At 48.7% G+C, this 27,254-nt stretch overlaps 2 protein-coding genes across 3 annotated transcripts in view; both read left to right on the forward strand.

Moving 5' to 3' along the window:
- Positions 1-6,478, forward strand: part of SYT12 (synaptotagmin 12) — a 28,399-nt gene extending 21,921 nt beyond the window's left edge. For both annotated transcript variants that reach the window (XM_080911195.1, XM_080911194.1), the window contains exons 6-8: positions 1,048-1,168; positions 2,258-2,391; positions 4,713-6,478. In XM_080911195.1, the coding sequence (XP_080767321.1) occupies positions 1,048-1,168; positions 2,258-2,391; positions 4,713-4,886 (429 nt within the window). In that variant the 3' untranslated portion in view covers positions 4,887-6,478. The remainder of the gene's footprint in view (positions 1-1,047; positions 1,169-2,257; positions 2,392-4,712) is intronic.
- Positions 6,479-13,194: 6,716 nt separating this feature from the next.
- On the forward strand, positions 13,195-26,417 carry RHOD (ras homolog family member D). The gene is made up of 5 exons (XM_080911421.1): positions 13,195-13,328; positions 20,376-20,463; positions 21,072-21,181; positions 25,344-25,478; positions 25,869-26,417. Exons 1-5 carry the CDS (start codon positions 13,197-13,199, stop codon positions 26,034-26,036), a joined length of 633 nt encoding a protein of 210 aa, XP_080767547.1. The 5' UTR covers positions 13,195-13,196; the 3' UTR covers positions 26,037-26,417.
- Positions 26,418-27,254: the final 837 nt, after the last annotated feature.

The following is a 27,254-nucleotide window of genomic DNA, read 5'->3' on the forward strand; positions in this document are numbered from 1 at the left end:
AGGCCACTTGTCTTCTATAAGTTGGTTCTCTCCTTCACCATGTGTGCTCTTGCTACTGAGCTCAGGTCACTGGGGTCACTGGCAAATGCCTTTACCCACTATGCCACCCCGAGCCCTCTTCTCAGTTCTTCCCTCTTTTTAAATTTCTTATAATTTATTTATTTTTCTTTATTTTATTTTATTTTATTGGGTTTTTGAGACAGGGTTTCTCTATGCAGCCCTGACTGTCCTAGAACTCGCTCTATAGACCAGGTTGGACTCGAACTCACATCCACCTGCCTTTGCCTTCTGAGTGTTGGGTTTAAAGGCGTGCACCACCAACCACCTCCTGGCTATTTATTTTTATTCTATATTTTGTTTGTTTATTTTACCTTATGAGTGTTTTGCCTGAATGTGTCCACGTGCACATCTCATGCCTAAGGGAGTCAGAAGGGGATGCCTAGTTCCTTGGAACTGGAGTTACAGATGCGTGTGAGCTACCTTGTGGGTGCTGGGAATGGAGCCTGAGTCCTCTGGAAGAGCACCCAGTACTCAGCTGCTGAGCCATCTCTTCAGGCCTTCATCTCAGTGGTTACTACCAAATCATCAGAGGCTCTACTCCTATAAGCTACTGGCCTGAAAGTGGGTTATTTCAGACAGAGGGCAAGCTGAAGCTTACTTTTGGCACTGTAACAATGTCAGGGAGCATTATTACTTAAGCAAATGCTGTCAGTTTGGATCTCTATGCACTAGTCATAGAATGTTTTCCTCAGCCCACAGTGAGGGAACAGAACTGCATCTGACTGATGCACTTGACAGGCAGCCTCTGGGCCTTCTTCCAGGACACGCTCTCCACTTAGAGTGGGGGGGGGGGGTTCTGTGTATGCTCCCTTGTGTGGGTGGGTTGTCCTTTTTCAATCCTGTCAGCCTGATGTCTAAGTTTAAGAGTTACCCCCAAAGCAGTGATTTTCCAATGGAGCAGGAACTATCCACCTCCTGCTCACCCCTGCCCCAGACCTCTTGAAACGCGGAGGGCAGAAGACTTCTGAGTCAGTCCTACCTCCACAGGCTGCTGATGCTGTGGGAGAGATCCTGCTGTCCCTCAGTTACCTGCCCACTGCTGAGCGGCTGACTGTGGTTGTGGTGAAAGCCAAGAATCTCATCTGGACCAAGGACAAGACCACAGCAGGTGAGGACCTGTGCACTCGGGGAGCTGTCATGTTATGAACAGGTATGGGGCACAGCGCCAAAGCCCCTGTGGCTTTAGCTAAACTCAGGAGCCAGGCATGGGGGTGGTTAATTCAGCTACAGGAATAGTAGAACCCTGGAGGGTGACAAGGGCCCAGGGTGTGGAGGGAAGAGTGAAGGGGAGACAGATGAAACCTGAAGGCCCTGGGCTGTGGCACTGGGTAAAAAATGGAGGGCAAGCATTCATTCATCAGAACTTGAGCTCAGAGACTCTGACACCCTAGGTTCCAGGGACCTATTTGGACTATGCCTCAGGCAACAGGGTGTTGTTTTGTTTTGTTTTAACAAAATCTCAATCATTTGATTTTTACCAATGAAGACTCAGGAGCCAGATGCCGGGGAGAAGGCTGGCTGGCTTAGAGAGGCAGAGAAAACACCCAGCTGACCTTCCTCCTCAGCCAACATCCCACTAGGAATTCCCCTCCCTCGCTCAACAAACCTCTCAGACAACCTCCTTCAAATTCAGTGTCCCTTCCTTCAACTTCCTGTGCTCCTCCCTATCCGCCCTCCCGACTCCCTCTTACTCTCTGGTTTTTTCTTAATAATCCTCTATTCACTTCCTGTCAACTGGTTGCATGCTCCACCAAGATCTCAACCCATGGTTGACTTTATTTACTCTTGTTTACAATGGCCAGGAAGCTCATGGATTAAAGGTGTGTACTAGGGCTGAGCCACACCACAACTCAAAACAGGTTGTTGTTCTTTTCACCCAGTAACTAACACTATCTCAGGGTCCAAAGTGTGATCAAATATCCTACAACAGTGGGGAGATTTGGTATCTCGGAGCTGTACACTGTTGGGGTCTGCACTCAGTGACTCAGGTCTGCTGTCTGCACCCAGGTTACTGAGTGAGAATACACATGGGGCTTTGTCCTCCCTCCCCCCAGTACCTCCCATTTCTTAATATAAATAAACAAACTCCAAACAGTGGGCTTTAGAGATAACAGCAGTAGCCAAGGGTCAGGGAAATAAGGGTAGTATGGAACCAGAGTAGCCAGGGCCACTGACCCCCGCCCCTACCTGCCTGTAGATCCTTTCGTCAAGGTGTACCTGCTGCAGGATGGGAGAAAGATGAGCAAGAAGAAGACGGCTGTGAAGAGGGATGACCCCAACCCAGTGTTCAATGAAGCCATGATCTTCTCAGTACCAGCCATTGTGTTACAGGTGAGGTGGGCTGGGCCACTGCACCCCCAGTGTTGCTTCTTGGGACCTCAAGCTAACCCCCTTCTAGCTAATCATTGACCGAGCCCAAGATTAGGTGTCAGCCCTATAGTGAGGGTTGGGGACCCAAGCACTACTTTCTTGATGCCTATGAAGGACAGACAGGGGAGTCCCCACTTTGTAGTCCGCAATAGGAGCCTCCCCAGGATTAGCGTCAGGGGAGACATTCTGCATGAGGAGACAACTAAGATGAGCCAGGACAGTCAGAGTTACAGAGAGAAATCCTGTCTCAAAACAACAAAAAAGGAACGTCCTTTAGCGCTTGAGCTAAAGTCTGCTATGCAGCCTGGGACTGTGCAGGGTCTGCCTGATCCTCTCTCGGAAATGCTCTTGGGGATTTCTTCTGGTTTTCAGTGGTGATGATGAACCCAAGGCTTTGTGTATGCTAAGCAACCAGTTTACCACTGAGCTACCCTGTCAGTCTCTATAGTTTTGAAAGCTAGATGTCAGCCTCACATTGGGTGTCCCAAATCTAGGAATCCAGGCAACATCCAAGCATGTCCATCTGGTCCAGGGTTCATAACCTTGTTCCTGCTTTTGCTATGTTTACCAAAATGCTACTTCCCTCTGGCCTCCAAAACCTGAAGCTGTTGGTGGACTAGCTAAGATCAGTTAAGCCAATGTCTCAAGTATGTTCTTACTAAACCCTAACCTCAGCTGTGATCAAGCTGTGACAGTGAAGGCCACTAACTGTAAGTGCTCTAATAATGGGAAAGGACCAGCCACACATTTTCTTCTCTGTTTTATGTCCCCCCCCCCCACCCTCCAACTATTTGTTTAGTTAGTTTTTTTTTTTTTTCCTGGAATAGCTTTGTGAGGTAGGAAATGGTGTCACATTTTAAAGACAAAGAAGCAGGTAGCAAAGGCCCAAGTCCTGACTGAGGTGTAGCCAGATGCTAGAACACTTGTTTAGCACATATAACATCCTGGATTGCCAAAATACACACACACACACACACACACACACACACATTCAGGAAGTGGAAGCAGGGAAAACAGAAGTTCAGGGTCACTCCCCACTCTGTAGGAATTTTGAGGCCAGCCTGAACTAGTACCAGCGAGGCAGTGGTAGCAAAGGCCTTTAGTTGCAGCTCAGGAGAAAAAGGCAGGCTGACCTCTTTGCCTGAGGCCGTCTTGATCTACATAGTGAACTGAAGACTAACAAGGGCTACATAGTGAGACTGTCTCACAAACAAAAGAAAGGACTGGAGAGATGGTTCAACAGTTAAGAGCACTGGCTGCTCTTCCAGACAACCTGGGTTCAGTTCCTGGCACCCACATGGTGGCTCACAACCACTTGTAACTCCAGTTCCAGGGTATCCAGCACCCTCCTCTGGCCTCTCTGGGTATTGTATGCATGGGATGCATATACATACATGCAGATAAACATTTATACACATTAAAATTTTTTTAACCAAAACAAACAAATAGCCTAAGTTCTAGGCCAGATATAGTAGCATACACTTGTTATCTTAGTACTTCAGATGCCAAGGCAAGAGGATCAGCAATCCAAGTACAGCCTCAGCTACATAGCAAGTTCAAAGCCAGTCTGGGCTACATGAAACCCTATCTCAAAAACATGCAGGGATGGGGATATGGCTCAGTGGTTATGAGACACACTTCTCTAGCAAAGGACCCAAATTCAGTTCCCAGCAACCACTTCAGATGGTTCACAAGGGTTTATAATCTCAACTCCAGAGGATTCAGCACCCTCTTCTGGCCTCTGTGGGTACCTGTACTCACATACACACATTTCCCATTACAGACATACATAATTTAAAAGAAAATCTTTTTAAGGTTTTTATTATTTTGTGGGTATGGGTGTTTTGCTTGCATGTATACCTGTGTATAACATGCATGCCAGATACCCACAGAGAGAGTTCAGATACCCTAGAGTTACTGAGTCAACATGTAGGGGCTGGGACTCAAACCAAAATCCTCTGCAAGAACAGCAAGTGTATTTAACTGCTGACCCATCTTTTCAAACTCAAAAATAAAATAAATCTTAAAGAAAAAAAATATCGAGAAACGGAGAAGTGAGAGATGAATTTTTAATCCTGCTGGGAATGTCACTTTTTAGCACTTAGCGAGGTCACATCATTGCTGGCTATCCATCTGTAAGTAACTAGGACAAGTCTCTTCTTCCAAGTCAGACAGGAAGACTCAAAGAGCTGTATTCACCTCACAGGGTCTTGGAGCCTGGGAGCCAGGGAGAACCCTTCAGCCGCTCCTGGTCCCAATCTTTCATCTCACCTTCTCCCTAGGACCTGTCTCTTCGAGTGACAGTGGCTGAGAGCAGCAGTGATGGCCGTGGGGACAACGTGGGCCATGTCATCATTGGGCCAGGGGCCAGTGGTATGGGCACCACACACTGGAACCAGATGCTGGCCACACTGCGCAGGCCTGTGTCCATGTGGCATCCGGTCCGGCGAAACTAACAGCCAGGCCAGGCCAGGTGGGCAGCAGAATCTCCAGAGCCTTGCACCATCTCAGTTCTACCCAGTGATGCCCTCTCCATAGTCAGCTGGAGCTGTGAACACCAGGGTGCCCCACCTCCCGAGGGGAGGGGTCCTCATCAGCCATCTTGGATCCTCTGTCCAGACTGTCATGGAAGAATGGGTGTGGCTCTTCATCTGAGGACCCAGGGTAATTTCCTTACTGAGGACTACCTGGAGCTGGCTGGGGACCTACCAGACTGACCAACTTTGTATCGAAGAGCCTTAGGAAGTATGTCCGTTGGCCTGCAGAAGGATGTGGGCTTCAGAACTGGCCAATTCCCCTTCTGCCACTCTCCTAGAGGACAGCTGTTGATAAGTCTTGAGGGGGTAGTTCCTGCAGTGACAGGGCTGATATTAACAAGACACAACACTCAGGATGCCAGGAACTCAAGATACCCTAACTCATTGGCTCGGTGCCAAGTAACAACATAGGCAGATGAACTTGGGAAGGAGCCCTGAGGTCTGGGGTAACAGTGAGGATCTCTCAGACAAGGAAGGAGCTTCACTTTGAGGGTTGGAGAAAAAAAAATGACACCCCAGATTTACTGTGGGAGGTTGTGGGATCACGGCGAGCAAACAGTAGAAGACACAAACCAGCCCATCCTAAACACAGACTCTGCCCACTGCAGTGGACACAAGAGGTCAGGAGACCAGGCCCAACAGAAGCCAGTAGGCGACACAAAGGCTTCCCTGACCATCCACCCCCAAGGGAACCAGAAGTTCCCAGTGGCCCAGATCCATATCCTGTGTGGATCCAAAGCCAATCAGCACAGAGTCACCAGTGTTGGCTGGTGTCCCTCTAGGCCAGGTTTCTCTGAAAGTGTCAGGCAGATCTAAATCCAACCCTAGGAATACTCAGTGTCTTAAGTCAAGTTCCCTATGTCTGAGACTACGGGGATATCTAGCCTTAGTCTTGAGCCAGTAGGAACTCTGGAGGAAATGGGTATTCGTGAGCAAAAGGCTGGGTTGTACACCACTACCAGAATCATTTTTTGGCTCCCACCTGGTCAGAGTTAGTGAGGGGATCACATCATAGGTGAATTGCTGGCTGTTGCTTGAGAAAGGCAGTTCTCCCAGAGAAATGGTGGCTTTTGGCTCCTTCTCTCTGGCACCTGAAGATTTAAGGATAGTGGCACAGGTAAGAAGAGGGTTCTGGTCCTTGGCCCTACTGAATCATGGAGGCTCAGAGGGAAGCAAGTCTAATCATTACAGTCAATGACAAGGAGAAGGGTGGCTAGGATAGGGACACAGGTCAACAGGACACCAGTCACAACTGGACCCCACTGAAGCCAGGCTTCTCACCCTGTGGTCAATATCAAGAGGTGAACAAAGGGTCAGGGATAGTGGTGGCTGTACCAGGCCTTGTCATCTGGAAACCCCAGACTCTTTCTAATCCAATGGCTTTGCAGGACAGACCACACACCCCCACCCTCCATCCCCTTGTTCCTTCCTTCTATACTGCATGAAACGTTGACGGTGTGCCCAGATGGTGTGGTGGCATCGAGGGATGCTGCCTGGAATGATTTCTGAAACAAAATAAAACTGGGGCAGGAAGGAGGCTTACAAGGATCCCTGCTCAGCCTTGAGTCATTTTACTATATTCACTGGGAATCTCCCCAGACGTTGGGCCCCAGAGGGTATTGTGTGCTGTCCTTCCTCCATTGCTGGCAAGGGGGACTACATGGGAAACTCTGAAAAGGGATCCCAGTACCAGGCCTTGTTGGGAAAGGAGGGGGATAGGGAAATCAAGGAAGACTTCCTGGTGGTGATACTGAAGAGTATTCAATATACAAGGCAGGAAAAGCATTCCTAGTAACAATACATCACAAGACTGCAGGAAGACTGCCCAAACATTGGGCAGAGTTCTTTGCCTTGCTAGCACACTGGGAGGGATGGGGAGGGGACAGTATAAACTGGAGAGGGAGAAAGGCCATTGAGAACTGGTACTCAGGCTGCAGCCCAGAAGCACTTAAAGGCAGGCAACTATGGCATTCCCTTGTAGAGATGTAGGAACCAGAGCTCAGAAAAGTTAAGTTACACACACCTAAGACCACACAGATTTATGATCAAACTCAGGCTGTACGGTTGGAGAACCCATGCTCTTGACCTAGGACACATGGTCTTTTTCCAATTCCTCAAAGGTCCTGAAGGCCAGCTGAGAATCTTCTGGATCCTAACATATTTCTTCCTCTCCTTTTCTTTCCTTGGGAACTCATAAGAATCCTTGGTGTCTCAGTAAGGGCAAACAGTGCGGATCTGATCATATTTAATGTATATATGTATGGGATTCTCAAGAATAAATTTTTTCCCAAGACAGGGTTTCTCTGTGTAGCCCTGGCTGTGCCTGCCTCTGCCTCCTGAGTGTTAGGATATGCACTACCATTGCCCAGCTTAAGAACAAAGAAAATGGGCTGGAGAGATGGCTCAGCAGTTAAGAGTAGTGACTGCTATTCCAGAGGTCCTGAGTTCAAATCCAGCAACCACATGGTGGCTTACAACCATCTGTAATGAGATCTGATGCCTTCTTCTGGTGTGTCTGAAGACAGCCACAGTGTACTTATAATAAATAAATCTAAAAAAAAAAAATTGAAACTCCCAGCATCCCTAGTAGGTCACAGGTCAGAGACCACAGACTAGTTAGTGTCCCATGTCTGGGGAACCATAGCCTGGCAGACTTGAGAAGCTGAGGGAGATGAGCTTTGAAGGCACCGGAATCCCAGATGAGGCACAGGGTCTTTGTGTACTGGCAAAGAAGGGCTCCAGTGGGGAGTTGATGACCTATAAGGAAATTGAACAGGCATAGTTGTATGCAGAAAGGGGTGAGCAGGGCAGATCACTCAACAATTTCTACGTTTGGGATTCAGTAAAGAGTACTCAAAATATAATGTGTTCTCTGGGTAGTGGTGGCACATACCTTTAATCCCAGCCAGCACTTGGGAGGCAGAGGCAGGCAGATCTCTGTAAGGGTGAGTTCCAGGACAGCCAAAGCTGTTAGAGAAAATCAAAAAATCAAACAAAAAGGTGAGGGACGCTTGGAGCTGGATGGCTTACTGATCGCTCTGGCTGAGGACCCAGGTTTGGTTTCAAGCACCCACATGGTGGCTCCCAAGTCTGGAATTCCAGTTCCAGAGGATCTGGTGTCCTCTAGGTCATGTTTGTGATTTCCTTACATACATGCAGGCAAAACACTAAGACGCATAACACATAAAATACTAGTCAAATCTTTTTCTAAAAAGTCAGAGGTGCTACTGGAGAGAAAGCAGGCTGACTGGAGGATTACCTCCAACCCCATCTTCTTTCATGATTCCTTTTCCTAAGCTCCTACCCTTCCCCCCTTTCATCTCTCCTATTCCTCTGGCCCAGGGAATGCCTTCAGAGTCCTGGGCCCCTCTTTCTAAGAACCCACCCAAAAGGAAAGGTGTGGAAGTCAATGACTAACCCAGTATTGCCAGAGGCAGGCCTGCCCATAAGAAGAGGAAGATGTGTCCTTTTAGCACCCTCCGATGAAGGCATCTCTTACCCTTTCCTCCCGTCTCCCACCTCAGCCCACCGATCTGTGCCTGCAGATACCTAAAGTGACAAGTTAAGAGAGTGGGTGCTGAGATGGCCTCAGTGCTTCCTCCCTGTTCAGTGCATCCACCAGGAAAGCCCAGCAGTAAGTAGCAAGAGGGGAAGCCAAAGAGAAGATCCATGCGGGGGGGGGGGGGCTGCTTAGGATGGGGGAGTCTTCCAGGTCCTATCCTGCAGGACATAGGCCTGGGTCTGCTTACCTGCTGTGTGGAAAGTCACACTCAGGGCCTCAGGTTATACAACTGAAAATGAAGCACGTTTGACAAGCTAGCCCACAAGAGGCTCCTCGCACCTCCGACTTTATGTTTTTAAATTTTAAAGATTTTTTTTAATATGTAGAGATTGTTTGAATGTACGTGCGCCATGCGACTGCCCAGCGTCCATAGAGACCAGAAAGGGGCATAGAATACCCTGGAGTGGAGTTACGGCCTATGTGCTGCCACCTGGTGCTGGGAACTGAACACAGGTCCTCTGCAAGGGCAGCAAGTGCTCTTAGCCACCGAGCCCTCTCCACGTTCCCCACCCCTTCAAATTCACTATGTAAACCAAGCAGGGTGGTACACACCTTTAATCCCAGCATTTGGTAGGCAGAGATGGGCAGATCTCTGAATTGGAATCCAGCCTGGTCTACAGAGTGAGTTCCAGGACTGCCAGGGCTATACAGAAACCCTGTCTTAAAAAGACAAAAAGATTTTCTCACGTTGTAGATAAAGATAACTCTGAACTCCTATCTCTCCTGCCTCTACTTCCCACATGCTATGATTAGAGACATTTGTCACCACCGATTGGATTTGAGGCTTAGCTCTTCCAACTGCCAGCAGGACCTTAGCTAAACTATCTCTCTCCTCTTTGAGCCTCTTGTTTCCTCATTTTTCAAAGGTGCATAGAAATCACATGTACTTAAAAGGACAGAATAAAATGTCATGTGCCAAGTGTCTGGTACACAACAGGTGCTAGATTTACATGAGGGCAAAGCTTTGAGTGGCATAGTCTGGGCTGAGCCCGAGGGCTTCTGGAATCTGATGGTTGGAACTAAAGAGTGAGGGCTTGAGGTGCTCACACAAAGACTTGGGGAAAGCCTTCCCAAAGACAAGACCATATCCACACAAACACCCAGTACCCCACCCTCACCAGGAACCCCAGGGAAAAGCCCAAGCAATGGCCTGCAGATAGCAAGGTGGCCACACGGTGGCAGTAAAGAGTCAGAACAGCCTGCAATGCTTAGGGGCAGGGGAATACCGAGGAGGCCAGAAAATGGGGCAGAAAGTTAGGTTTGTCCTTGGAGCAAGAAGAGAGAGGAAGGTAATGAGTTCTCTGCAGAGCACGCTCCACCTAATGTCACGTGTTATGCCCACTGCTCCTTCATCTCCACTGTTTGCTTATGTCTGTAGTTACTATTGATTTTTGAGGCAGGATCTTCCTACCTAACCCTGGCCTGGAACTTGCTCTGTAGACTAGGCTGGTCTTGAACTCACAGAGAATCGCTGCTTACTCAGTGGGGAGGTTATAGGCATGTGCCACCACAACACTCAGCCATTTGGCCAGTTTTGCTCTTTTCAACCCCCCTTTCCCCCCCTTCCTGCCCCCTCTTCTTCCTCTGTCCCTTCCTCCCCTTTTTCGTCATTTATCCTTTTCTCTCTCTCCCTATGCTTGTCCAGTCAGCCTGTCAATTAGACATAATATCTGGAAGCACAGCTGGCGCCAGTCTGAGATAGTCTGGGGTACAGAAATGGGTCAGCTGTGGCCCCTGCTCTCGAGGTGGTCATGGCTGGAGACCTGCGGTACAAATAACATTCCAGACGATGCTGGCCCCACATCCCCGAGGCTGGCCCCGCCTCCCCTGCCATTCTGAGGCCTGCGGGGCAGTCACATGCTACACGGAGTTCAAAAAGGATTCTCGGCTTGGGATTGATGGGGCCTTGAAGGGGCTGAGTCACAGGCCGGAAGTCAGCAGCAGCCACAGTAAACAGAAAAACAGCAAACAGCCCCCAGTGAGGCCAACTGTGTGGCCACCCCCACCCCTCCAAAAATAAACTTCAGGAAAACAGTGTAGTCCAGAGTCCAGCAATGTCAGATTTGGGGAAATGCCTGGCCACCACGGCAGATGTCCATGGGTCAGTGACTGACTGATATGCCTTTCACAGGAGCCTGAACATAGAGTGTAGATGAGGCTGAACTGGACATGGTTAGACCAAGTCCTGGCTCTGAGTCTTACTGACCCAGTCCAAGCAGCTGCCTCACTCTGGGGTTCAATCCCCAAGTCTCCAAAACAAGAAGCAGAAGCCTATCTCACATCATGAAAGCTGAGAGCAATAATGTACAAGAAGTGAGATTTAGGGACAGCCTTAGGGTCACACTTTAAGAAGTCACCCTCTCTAGGCCTCAGTTTCCTTTTCTGTAAAATGGAGCTAGAATTCTGCCTCCTGGTGGACAGTCCCTGCATAGCAGCTATCACCCATTAGTACGTGCTGTTTATTATGAGGTATACAAAGAAACTGTAAAGTGTGACAGTTGTCAAGTGTGTCATTAGAGTGATTATCTCTATAGCAACCAAAGCCGCCTCTGCCTGACTCTCAGCTCCCTCCACCCTTGGTCTAGCTCCACCTGCCTCCCAGGCTGCCCTGATGCCAGCAGCAGAGATGACTAGGCTGACAGCTGACTAGAGTGTCGGGGCGGGGTTGGAGGGGGGTTGGGCCTCCTCACCACACCTTTTATTGGGCATCCTGCTCAGCTACACACCCAAATTCATGCCAAGTCCTGCCCAGCCCTGTGGCGGTTTCGGGGAAGGGGCATCCAAAAGGTGGAGCTGGGGAGGCTCCCTTCATACAGCTGACCTCTGGCGCTGAGGGAAACCGGAAACTGCCTCCATGGGATACAGTGAGGATCGAATAGGGCCGAAGGTCATTTTCACCTGCCTGCCTTTGAATTCAATGGGGATGTAAGACGGGTGGGGAGGTGGGAGTGAGACCCAAAGACTTCTCACCACAGTCCACTTAGCTTCCATGTAACACCCAGTCTGAGGTCTGAGAGATAGGCAAGACCTTTCTCCCCTCCTTTTTAGACAGAATATTTAGCCCAGGCTGGCCTTAACCTCACTGTACAGCAAGACTGACATTGAACTTCAGTTCCTCCTGCCTTCACCTCACCAGTACTGGAATTAAAAGCATTCGTCTCTAAGTCCATAAACGTGGTACTGGGAATGGAACCCAGACTTTCGTGCGAGCTAGTTAAGCATTCTAGCAGCACAGCTACATTTCCAGCCCACTTATGTTCACTAAAAGTTTAAAAGAAAAATCTGATCATAAAGAAGGATACGAAGACTTAGAGAACAGTAAGATTTATTCCTGAAATCCAAAGTGCTCCACCATCCAGATACTAGCTCCTTAGCTAAGTCCCGCCCTCTGTCCTGTCCCTAAGAAGTGGGGGGCGTGGCTACCTTGCTGCAGCCTCTTCGATGTTCTGTTGCTCTTTCCTCAAGACTGCCTCTCCCGTCTGAAGGTCCTCCTTATCTACTCCAGATGAAGAACCCCCTTTCCTTTCTCCTGTCCCCTGAGCGGGTAGTTCTCAGACTGATGACCTGGCCACCTCCCAGTCTAGACTTCTCAGTAGAGGTTTTGATCCGAACAGTGCAGGGTCCCCAGACTCTAAGCTAAGGACCATCTATCTGCATTGATTAAACATTATACCAAAGAGCCGGCTCAGAGGTTAAGAACATTGGCTGCTCTTCCAGAGGACCCAGGTTCACTCACATGGTGGTTAATAATGTCTGTCACTCCAGTTCCAGGCTTCCGAGTGCAGAGGGCACCAGGGTGCACAGTCATACATGCAGATAAAACTCCCACACACGTAAAAAGTAAAACGCCCACACACGTAAAAAATAAATATTATACTATAAGATCAGCATAGTATATATTATAATATGAACCATTCATGACATCAGCTATGTGCCAGAACCAGCTCTGAGATCTACAGATGGAAGGCTCCATAGTTTTCCCTAGATCACTGGCTGCCTGGGTGAGATGCGTGGTAATTCACCTTCATTGAAGCATCCTGGTGCTAGCTGAAGAGGTCCTGCAGTGACCCACAAGGGCATCCCCGGACCATTCCCTTCTCATCTGGCCTACAACATCTGGAGAAGGTCCACAAGTAGCAGAAACTCATATTCATTCGTCCACCCACCCATCCATCCATCCATCCATCCATCCATCCATCCATCCATTCATTCATTCATAAAAATCACCTCCCACCCTTGGAAGATAGTCCAGGTGCTTCCTCCTTCCTGTCCCCAACCTCTCTCCAAGTATTTGTCTACTTCTCTCCTACAAGCCCTGGGTGCCCTCTGGAGGCCTAGGTCTCCACCCACCCTGCGGCCTCAGTGACTGCACGCAGTAAGTGCTGCAAAAGTCTGTCTTGAGTGGCTAGACAGGACGCCAGGAGACCGGACTTCAGGAGCGCCCACCTTTGGTCGGGCGCCGCACCCCATTTTGTCCGGGGCTTCTCACCTGAGCTGGGTGTCCCCCGCCCCCCGGGCCGCCTCCTGCCCGGGCCGCCCCGCTCCCACTTCCTCCCGCCGCCCCGCCCCTTCCACATTCCTGTCCCGCCGGGCCAGCCCCGCGCCCGCCGCAGCCAGCCCGCCGCGTACCGCCTGCTGCTCCGCGCGCCGCCGTCCGCCAGCCCGGGATGAACGCGTCCCAGGCTGCGGGAGAGGAGGCGCCGCACAGCGGGCGCTCGGTAAAGGTGGTCCTGGTGGGCGACGGGGGCTGCGGGAAGACGTCACTAATGATGGTCTTCGCCAAAGGGGCCTTCCCAGAGGTGAGTGCCCTGGGACACCCCCATATGCATGTCTGCTGAGAGCTCCTCGAAAGTACCCAGCTTTAGCCTCCTAGAGGGAATCTCAGTAGGGCCTGGGGTCGAAGGCAGAGTTTTTCAGATTTAGCCAGTAGGAGCGAATTGGGACTTATGGCACTTAGGGGGAGGGGTGTCACAGGGACTGAATTAGGCCACCTGGGGAAATAGCAAATCTTAAAAGAGCAGTTGTTGTCACTACTTGGCAAAGTGAGTGTGAGGACTTTGGAGCTAGACTGGCAGCCGTAAAATCAAGCCTTTGCCACAGCGGTGTGCCTTTAGGCAAGTCCCTTACCCTCTCTGTGCCTGCTTCTCCACCCACCATGCTGCCCTAGCTCATAGAAGAGTGCGTGGATAGTCAGCATGTGAGAATTCACTGGAAGTTAATAAGTGATGGTCGCTGGGAGACACACCACCTCTTCTCCAACCAAATCCCCATGCTTCTTCACCGTAGAGAGGGAAACTGTGGAACACACGCCCTTCTCTGAAGAGCCCCATTCTCCTATGCCTTGCTTCGGCTCTAAGCCTCAGTTTCTCAGAGTAAACAGAGGGGAAAGGGAGTTGGAACAGTGAGGCGGAAGGCTGACAGACAGCTCAGTGCAGTACTGGTGCATCCTGACACTCTAGGCTTGTCACTGAGTCTTTGAGGACAGACTGTCCAGACAGCTGTCAGCCCATGACCAGGACAGTGGCTGAGCCCTCTTTCTGTGCCTCCACAAGGAGTGGGGGTCCTGTGTGTCTGTGGGTTTGCCTTCAGCAGTCTGTCTTCCTCTCCTACCCCCTCTCCTGTCCCTACATCCTCCCGGCCTCCGGCATTGTGCAGAGGTGAGTAGTCTCAAGGAAGGGGTCAGAGAAGCTGATCTGGCAAATAGGGCGCAGTCTTGCTTCCCACTCTGCACCAGTGAGCTCCTGTTTTTTATGGATTTCTTGTTTTTGTTTGTTAGTTTTGTGTTTTTACTTTAGTGGTTTCTGTTTTGTTTTTGAGGCAGAATATTTCTGTGGAGGCCTTGAATGCTCAGTCCTCCTGTCTCTCGGCCTGAGGATTGCTGAGATTACATGGATGTACCGCCATACCCATCTCAGAGACTTTGGTTTTGTGGTTAGCAAGGCTGAGGTCACCTCCTTTAACCAGTTACACATTTTTTGTTAAGTATAGAAGTCTTTAGGTACTGCCCGTGGGAACCCAACCATCGTGGGAACCAAGGGATCAGAGGGCACCTAAAGGCGGAGGTGGGGCAGCTCGGCATTACTGTCCTGGGTCAGACATTCTAGATGGTGACATTGACAGCGAGAACCATCCCAATTTCATATGGAAACAGCTTAAGTCCACGGTTTGTTTGTTTGGGGCTTTTGTGTGTGTTAAAGTTTTTTCAAGATAAGGTTTCTCTGTGTGTAGTCCTGGCTGCCCTAAACTTGCTCTGTAGCCCAGCCTCCCAAGTGCTGGGATTAAAGGACTGTGCCACCACCTGAGAGGCTCATGAACTATATATGTTTTACAGGACACACTGGAGTGACAAAAGACCAGAGTGGTCACTAGGAGAGTGGACCAACCTTGTCATTAGTCTTCCTTTGTCTTGGAAGTCCCTGGCATGAGAGAGACTCTTTTTAATTATATTTTAGTTAGTTAGCAAGTTAGTTTTCTTTTTGAGACAAAGCCTCTGTATGTAGTCTACATTCATCTCAAACCAATCATCCTCCTGCCTCTGTTTCCATAGTGGGACTACAGGTATAAAACACCACTATTAGAGACAGGGTTTCTCTCTATGTGTAGCCCTAGCTGTCCTGGAATTCACTCTGTAGACCAGGTTAGCCTCAAACGCAGAGAGATTCGCCTGTTTCTGCCCGGGATTACAAGTGTGTGATGCCGCTGCTGGTTTGTTGACACAAGGTCTTGGTCCCAAGTAGCCCAGGCTGGCCTTGGATTCAATATGTAGCCAAGGATATCTTCTAACCTCCTTACTTCCATATCCCAAGTGTTGTGACGGCAGGCAGAGCCTTTGGAAATCATGGGGTAGCTGTGATCTGGTGCTCAGGCCACCATGCCCTCCCTGGGGTGCTACTCCATGACACCTCTACTGTCTGTAGACCCATCTCAGCCTCTTCTGCCTCAGCCTGGAGGCTTAGCTTCCTGTCTTCCAGGCTTTCTGCCTACAGCGTAGGGCAGAGGATAGAGTAGATGGAGAAGTCTCTGTGATCTTCACTGGCTGTAGTCCATCTTCAAGTTTACGGCTGAAGGGGCAAAATAGAGCTTTTGGGGCAAGAAGAGGCCTCATTCCCTAAGAAGTCTCAGGTGGCACTGAGCACACAGTCATTCTTAGTGGCTTACAAGACAGGGACAGGAGGTGGGAGACAGCGCCCACCTGCAGAACTCTTCAAGTCTCAAGTCCTCAGCTGGTTCCAGTTTCCACAGGTGTCCTAACTGGGGAACCCTGTCCTCATTCTGTAATGGTCACCTATCTGTGAACCCCAAGAGGGCAGGACTAGGGCTGAGTCATCTCTGTCCTGGGTCAACCCAAGCCAGGCCTTGTGTCTCTTGCTGAACAAAACAAATAAGATTACCCTTCTGCCTGGGGAGCAGGGGCAAAGAACACCACAAAAGTATAGATAAAGTCACATTCCAAAGTAAAAGATGGGGCGGTGACACTTCTCAGTGACGCAGTCAACACAGCCCCTTCCAGCTCACCACCTCAGGTATGTCTGATGTCAGCAACAGGAATCGGTGACCTCAGAAGAGGCAGGTGACTGTAGTAGCTCCTGAAGACACACAGTATCAGCTCTATTTCTGCCTACCCCACTTTCCTCAGAGCCTCTTGATGTTACTGAGGTTGTGGGACAAGCGTTTAGAGAGCAGTGGGCTGGGACCACTTCACAGGAGTTTGTGAGACACTGGCTTGTGTCTCCCAAGAGCTTTGTCATAGGCCTTCAGCTGGTATATGGGTGGCCACAGTGGGGTCTCTCATGCAGAGGTGAGTATCTCCAGGGTGACAGTCTTTGCTCTAGGGCAGAGGCCAGAGACTACATTTGGTGGCTTAATTAGGGTTTTATTGCTGTGAAGAGAGCCCATTGACCTCAGCATTCTTCTAAAGGAAAACATTTAATTGGGAACAGCATAGCTTCAGAGGTTTAATCCATTATAGTGTGGTGCTTGAGAAAGAACTGAGAGTTCTACAGCTTGATCTGCAGACAGCAGCAGGAGACTGTGTGTTACGTTGGGCGTAACTTGATCATAGGAGACCTCAAAGCCAGCCCCCACAGTGACACACTTCCTCCTAATAGTGCCACTTCCTATGAGCCAAGCATTCAAACACATGAATCTGTGGGAGCCAAACCTATTCAAACCACCACAGGTAAGGATGGGAAAGGAAATATTCAGAGGGATGGACAGAGCTGGTGTGGACAGTGTCAAGTAGGTGACTAGTGACCATAAATGCTGGACCAGGTCTTCACTTTGCATTCTGAAGCAACACTCTTGGTTTTGACCAATGATGGTACAGGCCCAAGGCCACATACGTCTGGTGGTTGTCGGAACTAGGGTGCTAAGCCATGCTCACTTGATCTCAGAGCCACTGCTATCCTCTACCACACGCCTCAGGTGACCTAGAGACCATACTGACCCATCTCTGTGATTGCCCCTCCCAGCCAGCCAGGGCCTGACTCAGAGGACTGGCAGGCAGTCTGGCCATCAGACAGGCAGGCATGAAGCTCTCCTGAGTCATCGGCAAGTAGGAGCCCTGCCTGACATGGAAAAGGAAGAGACTAGGGATCCCCCACACTATGACCCCAGGAACCAGCCCTGGTCAAGTGAAATAAGCCTAGGGGGCCACAGTGCAGGAGGCTGTGCCTGGAATGATGGCTCAAGCCTGTCATCCTAACACTCAGAAGTCTGAGGCAGAAAAATAGTAGTTAAAGTGCAGGCCATCCTGAGATATAGTTAGAACTTATCTAACAAATAAAGGGGAGAGACAGAGAGGAAGATGGCCCAGCAGGTAAAGGCACTCCCCACCAACCTCACAACCTGAGTTCTAGCCATAGGAACCACATAATAGGATATCACAGACCCCTGAGGTTGTTTTCTGACCTGTACATGGGTACTCTGGCATGTGTGCCCCTCCCCAATAAATGTAATGAAAAACAAACAAATGGGGGCTAGGGGCAGAGCTCAGGCGGTAGAATGCTCAACTGGCATCCATAAAGTCCTGGGTTGGATCTCCACCATCACATAAAGTAGGTGTGGTATTGTCCATGTTTGCAGGATTCAGGAGATGGAACCAGGAGGATCATAAGTTCGAGATGTTCCTTGGCTACATGAGACCCTGGTTCAAATAATAAACCAATAACAAGACCAGGAAGTCAAGAGTTGCTCATTACAAAAGGCTGCAAATGTAGCAGTTTGGTAAACTTCATTACCTGTGTCTCAGGCCCTATTCTGCAAAAGGTTCCTAGTTTTTGATCTAGCTACCAAACCTGTCATAGTCACTCTTCAGCCATTGTAGAGAGGGTGTACCTCCAAATCTGGGATACAAGCAGGTAAGTATGGGACTTTGGGGGGGGCAGAAAAGAGAAGGAGAGCCCCAATTCTTTCTGAGCTAGAGAGGTCAGCCAGTCTCCAGTGAACAAGTCTGGGGTAGCATAGGGGACTGTCTTAGTTAGGGCTTCTATTGCTGCAATGAAACACCATGACAAAAAGCAAGTTGGGGAGGAAAGAGTTTATTCAGCTTATATTTCCATAATTCTGTTCATCATCAAAGGAAGTCAAACAGGGCAGAAATGTGGAAGCAGGAGCTGATACAGAAGCCATGGAGTGGGTATAGCTTACTGGTGCCTTCCCCCGGTCTGTCCAACCTGCCTTCTTATAGAACCCAGGACCACCAAACCCAGTGATGGCACCATCCAAGACAATGTCCTCCTACAGCTGGATCTTACAGAGGCATTAAAGTTCCCTTCTTTCAGATAACTCTAGGTTACAGTCAAGTTGACATAAGACTAGCTGGCACAGGGATTGTGCCCTGGGTAACCCACTCTGGAGAGGCCACAAAAGGGGCGTGTGTGTGTGTGTGTGTGTGTGTGTGTGTGTGTGTGTGGTGGGGAGGATCAGGAAAGGCAGGCTGAGATGGAGTATGTGGCAGGAATCTTCAGGTTTATGAGGTTTGAGAGGAACCATACATGATGATCTATGTCTCTAATTCCAGTATTCAGAAGGTGAAAGCCAAAGAGGATTTTTATAAGCTTTGAGACTGGACTATATAGCAAAACCCCATCTCAAAAAGAAGCTCCCGGGCTGGAGAGATGGCTTAGCAGTTAAGAGCACTGACTGCTCTTCCAGAGGTCCTGAGTTCAATTCCCAGCAACCACATGGTGGCTCACAACCATCTGTAATAGGATCAGATGACCTCTTCCAGTCTGTCTGAAAACAGCTTCAGTGTACTCACATAAAATAAATAAATCTTTTAAAAAAAGAAAAAGAAAAAGAAAAAGCCAGGCATAGTAGTGGATGCCTTTAATCCCAGCACTCAAGAGGCAAGTGCACAAGTCTGTATGTTCTAGGCCAATCAGCGATATAATGCAAATCCCAGGCCAGTCAAGGTTGCACAATGAGACCATGTCTCAAAAACTCAAAAAACAGAAAGGGGACGGGGGTGGGGGGAGGTGGTTCTGGAGAGGTGGCTCAGTGCCTGACACTCTTGGAGAAGACCCAAAATCCACACACATGGTGGATCCTGTCAATAACTCCAATTCCAGGGGATCTTCTGCTTTATTCTGACCTTCTGGGCACATGGCACACATGTAGTGCACATACATTCATGAATGCAAAACAAAATCTTTTTTTTACAAAAAAGGGGGGGGGTGGGTATATTAACCTCAGTACTTGAGAGGCAAAGGCAGGTGGGTTTACATAGTGAGTTCCAGGACAACCATGGCTATATTGAGAGACCATCTCAAAAGAAATAGATCATTTTTAGAAAAGGACTGTTCTATTGCTGAGGACTGTTCTGTTGCAACTCCTTTTGTTGTTTGGGGGCAGGGTTTCTTTGTGAAGCTCGTTATCCTGAAACAAGCTTTGTGGACCAGGCTGGCCTTGAAGTTACAGAGAAAGGCTTGTGCCACCATCACTGGACTAACAACAGCAACTCTTATAAAGAAAAGCATTTAATTAGGGGCTGGCTCACAGTTTCAGGGGTTAGTCCATTCTTATCATGGCAGGGAGCGTGTCTGCACATAGGCAGACATGGTGCAGGAGGAAATTCCACATCTAGATCTTCAGGCAGCAAGAACAGGCCTAGTCACACTTGCTTGTAATCTCACTACTAAAGAGGCTGAGGAAAAGTGACTGCCATGAATTCAGGTGTAGTCTAGGCTGGCAAAACCCCAACTCAAAGGAAAAAAAGTCAGGAGTGGTGGGATGTTCCGCAACTTTAATCCTAACACTGAGGGGCTGGCAATGTAAGAATCAGGAATCAAAACCAGGCTGGGGTTTATGAGAATCTTTCTAAAATAGGAGGGAAGTAGAGGAGACCTCAGAGATTGGGAGTCCAAGCTCCCCGGGCAGACTGAATCTTCAGTATAGGCTCCTCAGTGCCCAGAGCTAAGCCTGGAGAAGGGGCTAGTGCTCGATGCATGAACAAATAAATGAACAAGGAAAGAAACAGCTGTAGGTTAATGTCTTCCCGGGAAGAGGGGAGATCTCAGGTAAAAGCTCACAAGTGGATACCTGACAAAGCTAATGCCAGTAGCCAGCATGTATGGCATGCTTGTTTTGTACCAGGCTGTGTGCCAAGCGCCTGACTCCTTAATGTAATGTTCTACTATGCTAGAGGGACTTCAGTCTTCTCCTTTATAAAACATGACTAAGGAGGATCACAACCTTCCTGGCATCAAGCTCTAAGCCTTTCCCCAAGACCACTGAGACACTGGGGGCCTTCTCAGAAACAAGCACAGTGAGGGGTTGTTTTGTAAGCATTCCTGGGGGTCAGAACTCTCAAAAGCATCATTAACTCTGTTCTCTTTCTTCTTCAGAGCTACAGTCCCACAGTGTTTGAGCGCTATAATGCTACTCTGCAAATGAAGGGTAAACCTGTGCGCCTCCAAATCTGGGACACAGCCGGTAGGTGTGGGGCTCTAGGGGAGGCAGAAAAGAGAAGGGGAGCCCCAGTGGCTTCTGAACCAGGAGGCCAGCCAGTCTCCAGAGAAAAATACTGGCAGCAGGAGGGGCTCTCAACCCTTCAACTCCATGTGCCCTCTTCCCCTGCCCAGGGTGGCTCAAGAGTTAGGCTGGTCTTGGATTCCTAAGCTTTGTACTTTGAATTTAGCTTCTCTTATACCTCCTGACCTTGGCCTGTGCCCCCTAGCCTCCTGGTCTGGTCCATACATGGGTTAGCTCAAAACTAAACTCAATGAGACCCAGAAGTCCCTTTATATTCAACCTGCTCAGCCTTTGTTGGTGTCATATCTGCCCTTGTCCTCAAGAGCAAAGTAGGTTCCTAAGCCTGGCCTCTGCTGCACACTCACCCCTTGGATAGGATCTTCCAGCCCTGGCTTCTCCAGGCCAAGGCTGCCACAAACCACAAACAAGCCAAGTAAGAGCCACCCCAAGGGGACATCCACATGAGGTACAAAACTTGACTCTACCCTGTAAAAAGCCCAGGTCTGCTAAGGTGAGATGCTGAGAGCAGGCAGGAGGACCAGAAGCAGTGATTCCTCTCCTTTGCCTAGGGCAAGATGACTATGACCGCCTTCGGCCCTTGTTCTATCCTGATGCCAATGTCTTGCTCCTCTGCTTCGATGTGACCAATCCAAACAGCTTTGACAACGTCTCCAGCCGGGTAGGTGCTGGGGTGATGGAGGGCATAATGTCAGTGTCCAGGCCCTGCTCACCACTCTTTACCCTGTCAGCTGTCAAAACTTGGCAGGCCTGGGGCTGGGCTGATGGCTCAGTGGTTAAGAGGGTATACTGAGCTGGGCATGGGCCTTTAATCCTAGCACCAGAGAGGCAGAGACATGGGTATTCCTGTGAGTTTGAGGCTAGCCTGGTTTACATAGTGAGTTCCAGGCCATTCACAGATACACAATGAGATCTGAGAGAGGGGAGAGAGAGAGAGAGAGAGAGAGAGAGAGAGAGAAGGGGGAGGGGGAAGGAAAGAGATCAAGCACCTGTGTGGGAGAACTCACAACTACCTGTAACTTAAGCTACAGGGATTCTTACATATTATTCTGGACTCTACAGGCAAATACATATGCATATACATTATTTTAAAAAATAATAATAAAGGGGGCTGGAGGGATGGCTCAGTGGTTAAGAGCACTGTCTGCTCTTCCAGAGGTCCTTGAGTTCAATTCCCAGCAACCAAATGGTGGCTCGAAACCATCTGTAATGGGATCTGATGCGCCCTTCTGGTGCGTCTGAAGACAGCTACAGTGTACTCATACATAAAATAAATAAACTGGGCTGGAGAGATGGTTCAGCAGTTAAGAGCACTGACTGTTCTTCCAGAGGTCCTGAGTTCAAATCCCAGCAAGCACATGGTGGCTTACAACCATCTGTAATGAGATCTGATGCCCTCTTATGGTGTGTCTGAAGACAGCTACAGTGTATTTAAATATAATAAATAAACAAATCTTTTAAAAAAATAAAGGGGTTGAGGACATGGCTCAGTAGTTATGAGCACTTGGTGCTCTTGCAGAGGACTAAGGCTCAGTTCCCAGCACCCATGTGTGACATCTGGAACAGCGGATCTCCTGGAACAGGTTATAGGCAGTTATAAGCCACTATGTAGGTGGTGTTCTTCCAGAGGCAGGCAATCTATAGTCAGGGATTCATAGTGAAACCCTGTCTAAAAACAAAAACAAAAAGCAAATGTGTCTGGGTTTGATAGGTATGTCACATGGAAGTGTGGCGGCTGGGTCTGTGTTCTGACCTCACTCCAGTGGCTCCTTGCCTGTCCTCAGTTACAGGCCTGAACACTGTTTTTTTTTTTTTTTTTTTTTTTTTTGTTTGTTTGTTTGTTTGTTTTTCTTCCTTCTGACTCTGCTGAGAATGCTGGGTGACTCAGGCTCTCCCTTGCCTAGGCCTGCTGGAAGCCATGTAGACTATAAAGTCAGTTCTTGCAGCTCTTGCCAGTCCACTCCATTTCTCCCATGGCTGGTAGTCAGTAGCCTCTTGTGATGCCCTAGAGTCAAGAGAGCTTCCCAAGCCTACCCTCAAGGTCCAAAGAGGCAATCCTTTGAGTTCTTCTGCCCAGCCATGGCACAGCCCCTCACCTACTGCTTGCCAAGGCCTCCACATAAGCAATACATGGCCAGGTTCCCCTGGGCAGTGACAGTGACAGCACTGGGAAGGACAACAATAAGGTTATGGCAACAACAACATTAAGAACTTGTCATGTGTTCCATAAAAGAAGAAAAAGACAATAGCATTCAAAAAAAAAAAAAAAAAAAAAAGGAAAAGACAAACAAAAAACTTGATATCTGTGAGTCTGAAGTAACCCACCCTTGTCAACATAGTAAGTCCCCCCAACTAGCCAGGGATACACAGGGAAACCTTGTCTTGAAAAAAGTAAAAAGAACATGCAATATAGTGTGCACTGTTCTGCCATTACATGAGTATTTTTTAACTTATCATCCTGACAACCATATAGAATCAAAATGCTGTCCTTCTTGGATCGTTTTCCTCAGAGCACACCTCTGCACCAGGCCCTTACGGGCATTAGGGAGAGGGAAGGATAGTGGTGCCTATGATGCAATGGCAACAGTGGGCAGATTCTAAATTCTCCTATAAGGCAGAGCCCCAGGATTTGCTGATCAACTGTAGGGGGATAAAGAAAAGTTGGACCACAACAAGCAGAAGACAATTACTTCTTACCCAGGATGAGGAGCAACTTGGAATAGGGTGGAGTTGAACAGGCCTATGGTAGCTGAAATCTGTAGGTCCCCTGTAGGGAGTGTGGAACTGGCCTGGAGAAACCATTGAGGAGCCCACCAGTTGTGTAGGGTACAACCTAGGGACCAGAGGAGGCCACCAAGGGAGCCAGACCAACTAGTGAAGAGGAGAGCCAATGGGGGAGGAGGGGCAGAAAATCTGGAGAACTGGGAAAGCCAGAAGAGCAGGTCCTGAATCCAGTGCAGGCTGCTCTAAAGGAAGTGATCCTGGTGTCTAGGTTCTCACAGGCTTGGCCCACCTAAAGTCTCACAGTTGGGTTCAGTGGAGCTACCCAGCAGCCCCTTCCAGAGGACAGACTTGGTAAACAGTGAGTTTGGAGAGACTACCTGGGCTCCATTTAGTTCCAGGATCCAGAGAATTTTAGCAGTTTTTTCCTGAGTGGCCCACCAAACAGCCATGTACTCCTGAAGATGAGAAGCCTCCTCTGTATCTCTGGTGCCCCAGATGTGTGACCAAGGCTAAATAACTATTCCTAGTGTTCTTCTGTGGGCCCTCCCTACAGTTGAGGCAAACACAGGTCTTCTATGTTGCCCTGGCTGGCATTGAACTCAGAGATCTGCCTGTCTCTGATTCCTGAGTACCTACATCAATGGGGTTAAAGGAGTATTATGTCACCACACCCAGAAAAATTGTGGGGTTTTGTTTTTGTTTTGTTTGTTTGTTTTGTTTTTTGAGACAGGATTTTTCTGCCTAACCCTGGCTGTCTTGGAATTCACTTTGTGGATCAGGCTAGCAAATCAGGCTAACCTTAAAACTCATAGAGATCCTCCTACTTCTGTCTCCCAAGTTCTGGTATTAAAGTTCTGTGCCACTGTATCTGGCTTAGTTTTAAAAAATGCGTATTTGGCCCATTTTGAAAGGTAGCCAAAGAAGCCTTTGCCTTGCTGATGACAGAGGGAGAAGCTGGACTCTGAGCTCCACCTACTTGGCTCAGATCCCTCCATTTCCAATTGTGTGACCAACACTACGTTCTAAAATCCTGTCTTACTGACTGCATCTATATAATGAGCTCAACTATAGAATCTGCCAGAGGGAATGAAACTACACATGGGGGATGGAGAGATGGCTCCAAGGTTAAGAGCATTGGCTGTTCTTCTACTGGGTTTGACTCCCAGCACCCACATAACAGCTCACAGACACCTGTAATTCCAGTCTCAGGGCATCAGAAGCCCACCTACCTTCAAAGGAACCAGGCACATATACTGTAAGAATATACATGCTGACACAAGGTTCATACACATTGATCTTGTTTTAAAAAAGAAAATTATAGCCAGGCATGGTGACACACACTTTAATCCCAGAGCTGGGAGGCAGAGGCAGGTGGATCTAGTTTGAGGCCATTCCAGTCTACACAGTGAATCCCAGGATAGTCAGGAATATGTAAAAAGACCCCGTCTCCATAAATAAATAAATAGATAGATAGATAGATAAAAATAGGAAAAAGGAAAAGAGATGCTGGATGGTAGTGATGTACCTGAATGCCAGCATTCAGGAGGCAGAGGCAGGCAGATCTCTGGGATTTCTAGGCCAGCCTGGTCTACAGAGTGAGTTCTGGATAGCCAGGGTTACACAAAGAAACTGTCTTGAAAGAAAAAAAAAATAAAAGAAAGAAAGAGAGGAGAGAAAGAAAATAAAAGGGAAAATTACTGGGTTGGGGATTTAGCTCCGAGGTAGAGCTCTTGCCCAGCAAGTGCAAGGCCCTGGGTTCAGTCCTCAGCTCTGAAAAAAAAATTATTTACACATTCCTGTTTCCTTGAAACACTGTCTTAGGCCTTGAACCTTCTCTGGTTGAGGATGATCTTGACTTTCTCATCTTCCTGCCTCCACTTCCTAAATGCTGCAATTACAGGTGTGGTTTATGTGGTGCCATGGACCAATCCAGGGCTTTGTGCATGCTAAGCAAACACTTTACCCAACTGAGCGACATTCCAAACCAGGGCATAGGAAACTGTAAATGAGAACCTGCACTGAGTACATTGATAGAGCAAAGAGTTTCCCATTGAAGGTCAGAACTCCCAGTGATTCACACACAACCCTTTTCCCTGCAGTGGTACCCAGAGGTGACACATTTCTGCAAGGGAGTGCCCATTATTGTTGTGGGCTGCAAGATAGACCTGCGTAAGGACAAGGTGCTGGTGAACAAGCTGCGGAAGAAAAGACTGGAGCCTGTGACCTACCACAGGGTAGGTAGGAAGCTAGTCCTGGGTGAGAGGCATTTGGGGAGGGAACCTCAGAATACTTCTCTACTGTGCCGGGTATGTAGCACACTCGGGGCCTTGGAGGATGTCAACAGTTAGGGTCAGCACTTGGAAGCAGAACCCAGAATACTCAAGGAGGTTCTGACAGGACAGATAAGTAATATGTATAGTACAAATGAGACCGAGGTCCATGTTATTTGATTTTAGACTCTTCTCTGCAACAAACAGATTACTTTCTGAGGGTGTCCTAGAGAAGCCCCACTTCCCACTATTGTCCTCAAGACTCCTGGCATAGCCAAAAGGGATGCAGCGAGACCAAATGTGAGTTTCACCCCGCATCCCAAACTCATAGTAGTTTCTACTGCTCGTTGGCAGGGCCACGATATGGCAAGGTCTGTGGGAGCAGTGGCCTATCTTGAGTGTTCAGCTCGGCTCCATGACAACGTGGAAGCCGTCTTCCAGGAAGCAGCTGAAGTGGCTCTCAGCAGTCGCAGTCATAACTTCTGGCGGCGGATTACCCAGAATTTTTGCGTGGTCACCTGACTGGTTTGGAACCCACCTTGCCTTCCGGTTTACTCAGCTGGAGAAAGACCCAGGAGCAGACCTTCTACTCTGTTGACTGGTATGGACCTAGTCCCCAGGCTGAGCTGGTAGAACCACACAACCACAGATGGCTCCCCTGAGGCCTGGCCCCTGGACCGGGGAATCCTGGATTGAGGAAGAGGGTTCCCAGACCCTCCGCTCTGGAACATTTAATAGACTTCCTGTGCCCAATCCTGGACCTGCATCATGAGTGGGGTCTGTGCTGTCTGATTTCGCGCCACCTTGTGGCTGTTCTCTGAGTTACATGCCTAGGGTTCCTGAGATCATCCTGCCCGGGCTAGCACCCTGTCGATGTCCCTGATCACGATTCATCCATTGATGAATTCCACTGATGATTCAATCCTATTCATCCATTGATAAGTGTAACAACTAAAATGTCATCACTTGTGTTATTAGTGTCCTGACTCTTGCTTCAAAGCATCTCTACATACTACTTGGTAAGAAAGGGCCCATCCACCTAGACCTAGGGTGGAACTGCTAGGACCCAAACCTGACTTTATCACCTCTGAGATCTTGACAAAGTTCTAGACCTCAGCCTCATCTGTAAAACGGCCAGTCAGAAATTACATCAAGCATGAGCCAAAGTCATGAGGATAAACACGTAAAAAGAGCTTAGCAGGTGCCTGGCTAAGGTGTGCACGGTCTTTGTCTACTATGCCAACAGACTTACACACACACACACACAGAGGGAGATAGTGCAGGTGCCACCACATAAACCAAACAACCTAAATTCAATTCCCAGATCTCACATAAAAAGCAAGAGGTGGGGTCGGTGAGGTGGCTCAGCAGATAACGGCACTTGCCACCGCAACTTGAGTTCCTTGGGACCCGTATGGTAAGAGGAAACTGACTCCTGCATTAACCTCTGACTTCATGTACATACCTTGGTATAAGCCCACCCAAACACATACACAGTAAAACTAAAATGTAATTTAATTTTTTTTCTCTTTAGGATAGAGGCTAGTGATCAAGAGTAGCATACAATCGCCTGTAATTTCTGTTCTGTGGGATTCAATGCTCTCTTCTGGCCTCCATAGGCACCAGGCACAAAAAAATCAGGCAAAACATATACTCTATAAAATATAAAATCAAGCCACTGGTGGTAACCCATGCCTTTAATCCCAGCACTCTGGTCGCAGAGGCAAGTGGAACTCTGAG

Source organism: Micromys minutus (assembly GCF_963924665.1).
Source record: "Micromys minutus genome assembly, chromosome: 2".
NCBI classification, from domain to species: Eukaryota; Metazoa; Chordata; class Mammalia; order Rodentia; family Muridae; genus Micromys; species Micromys minutus.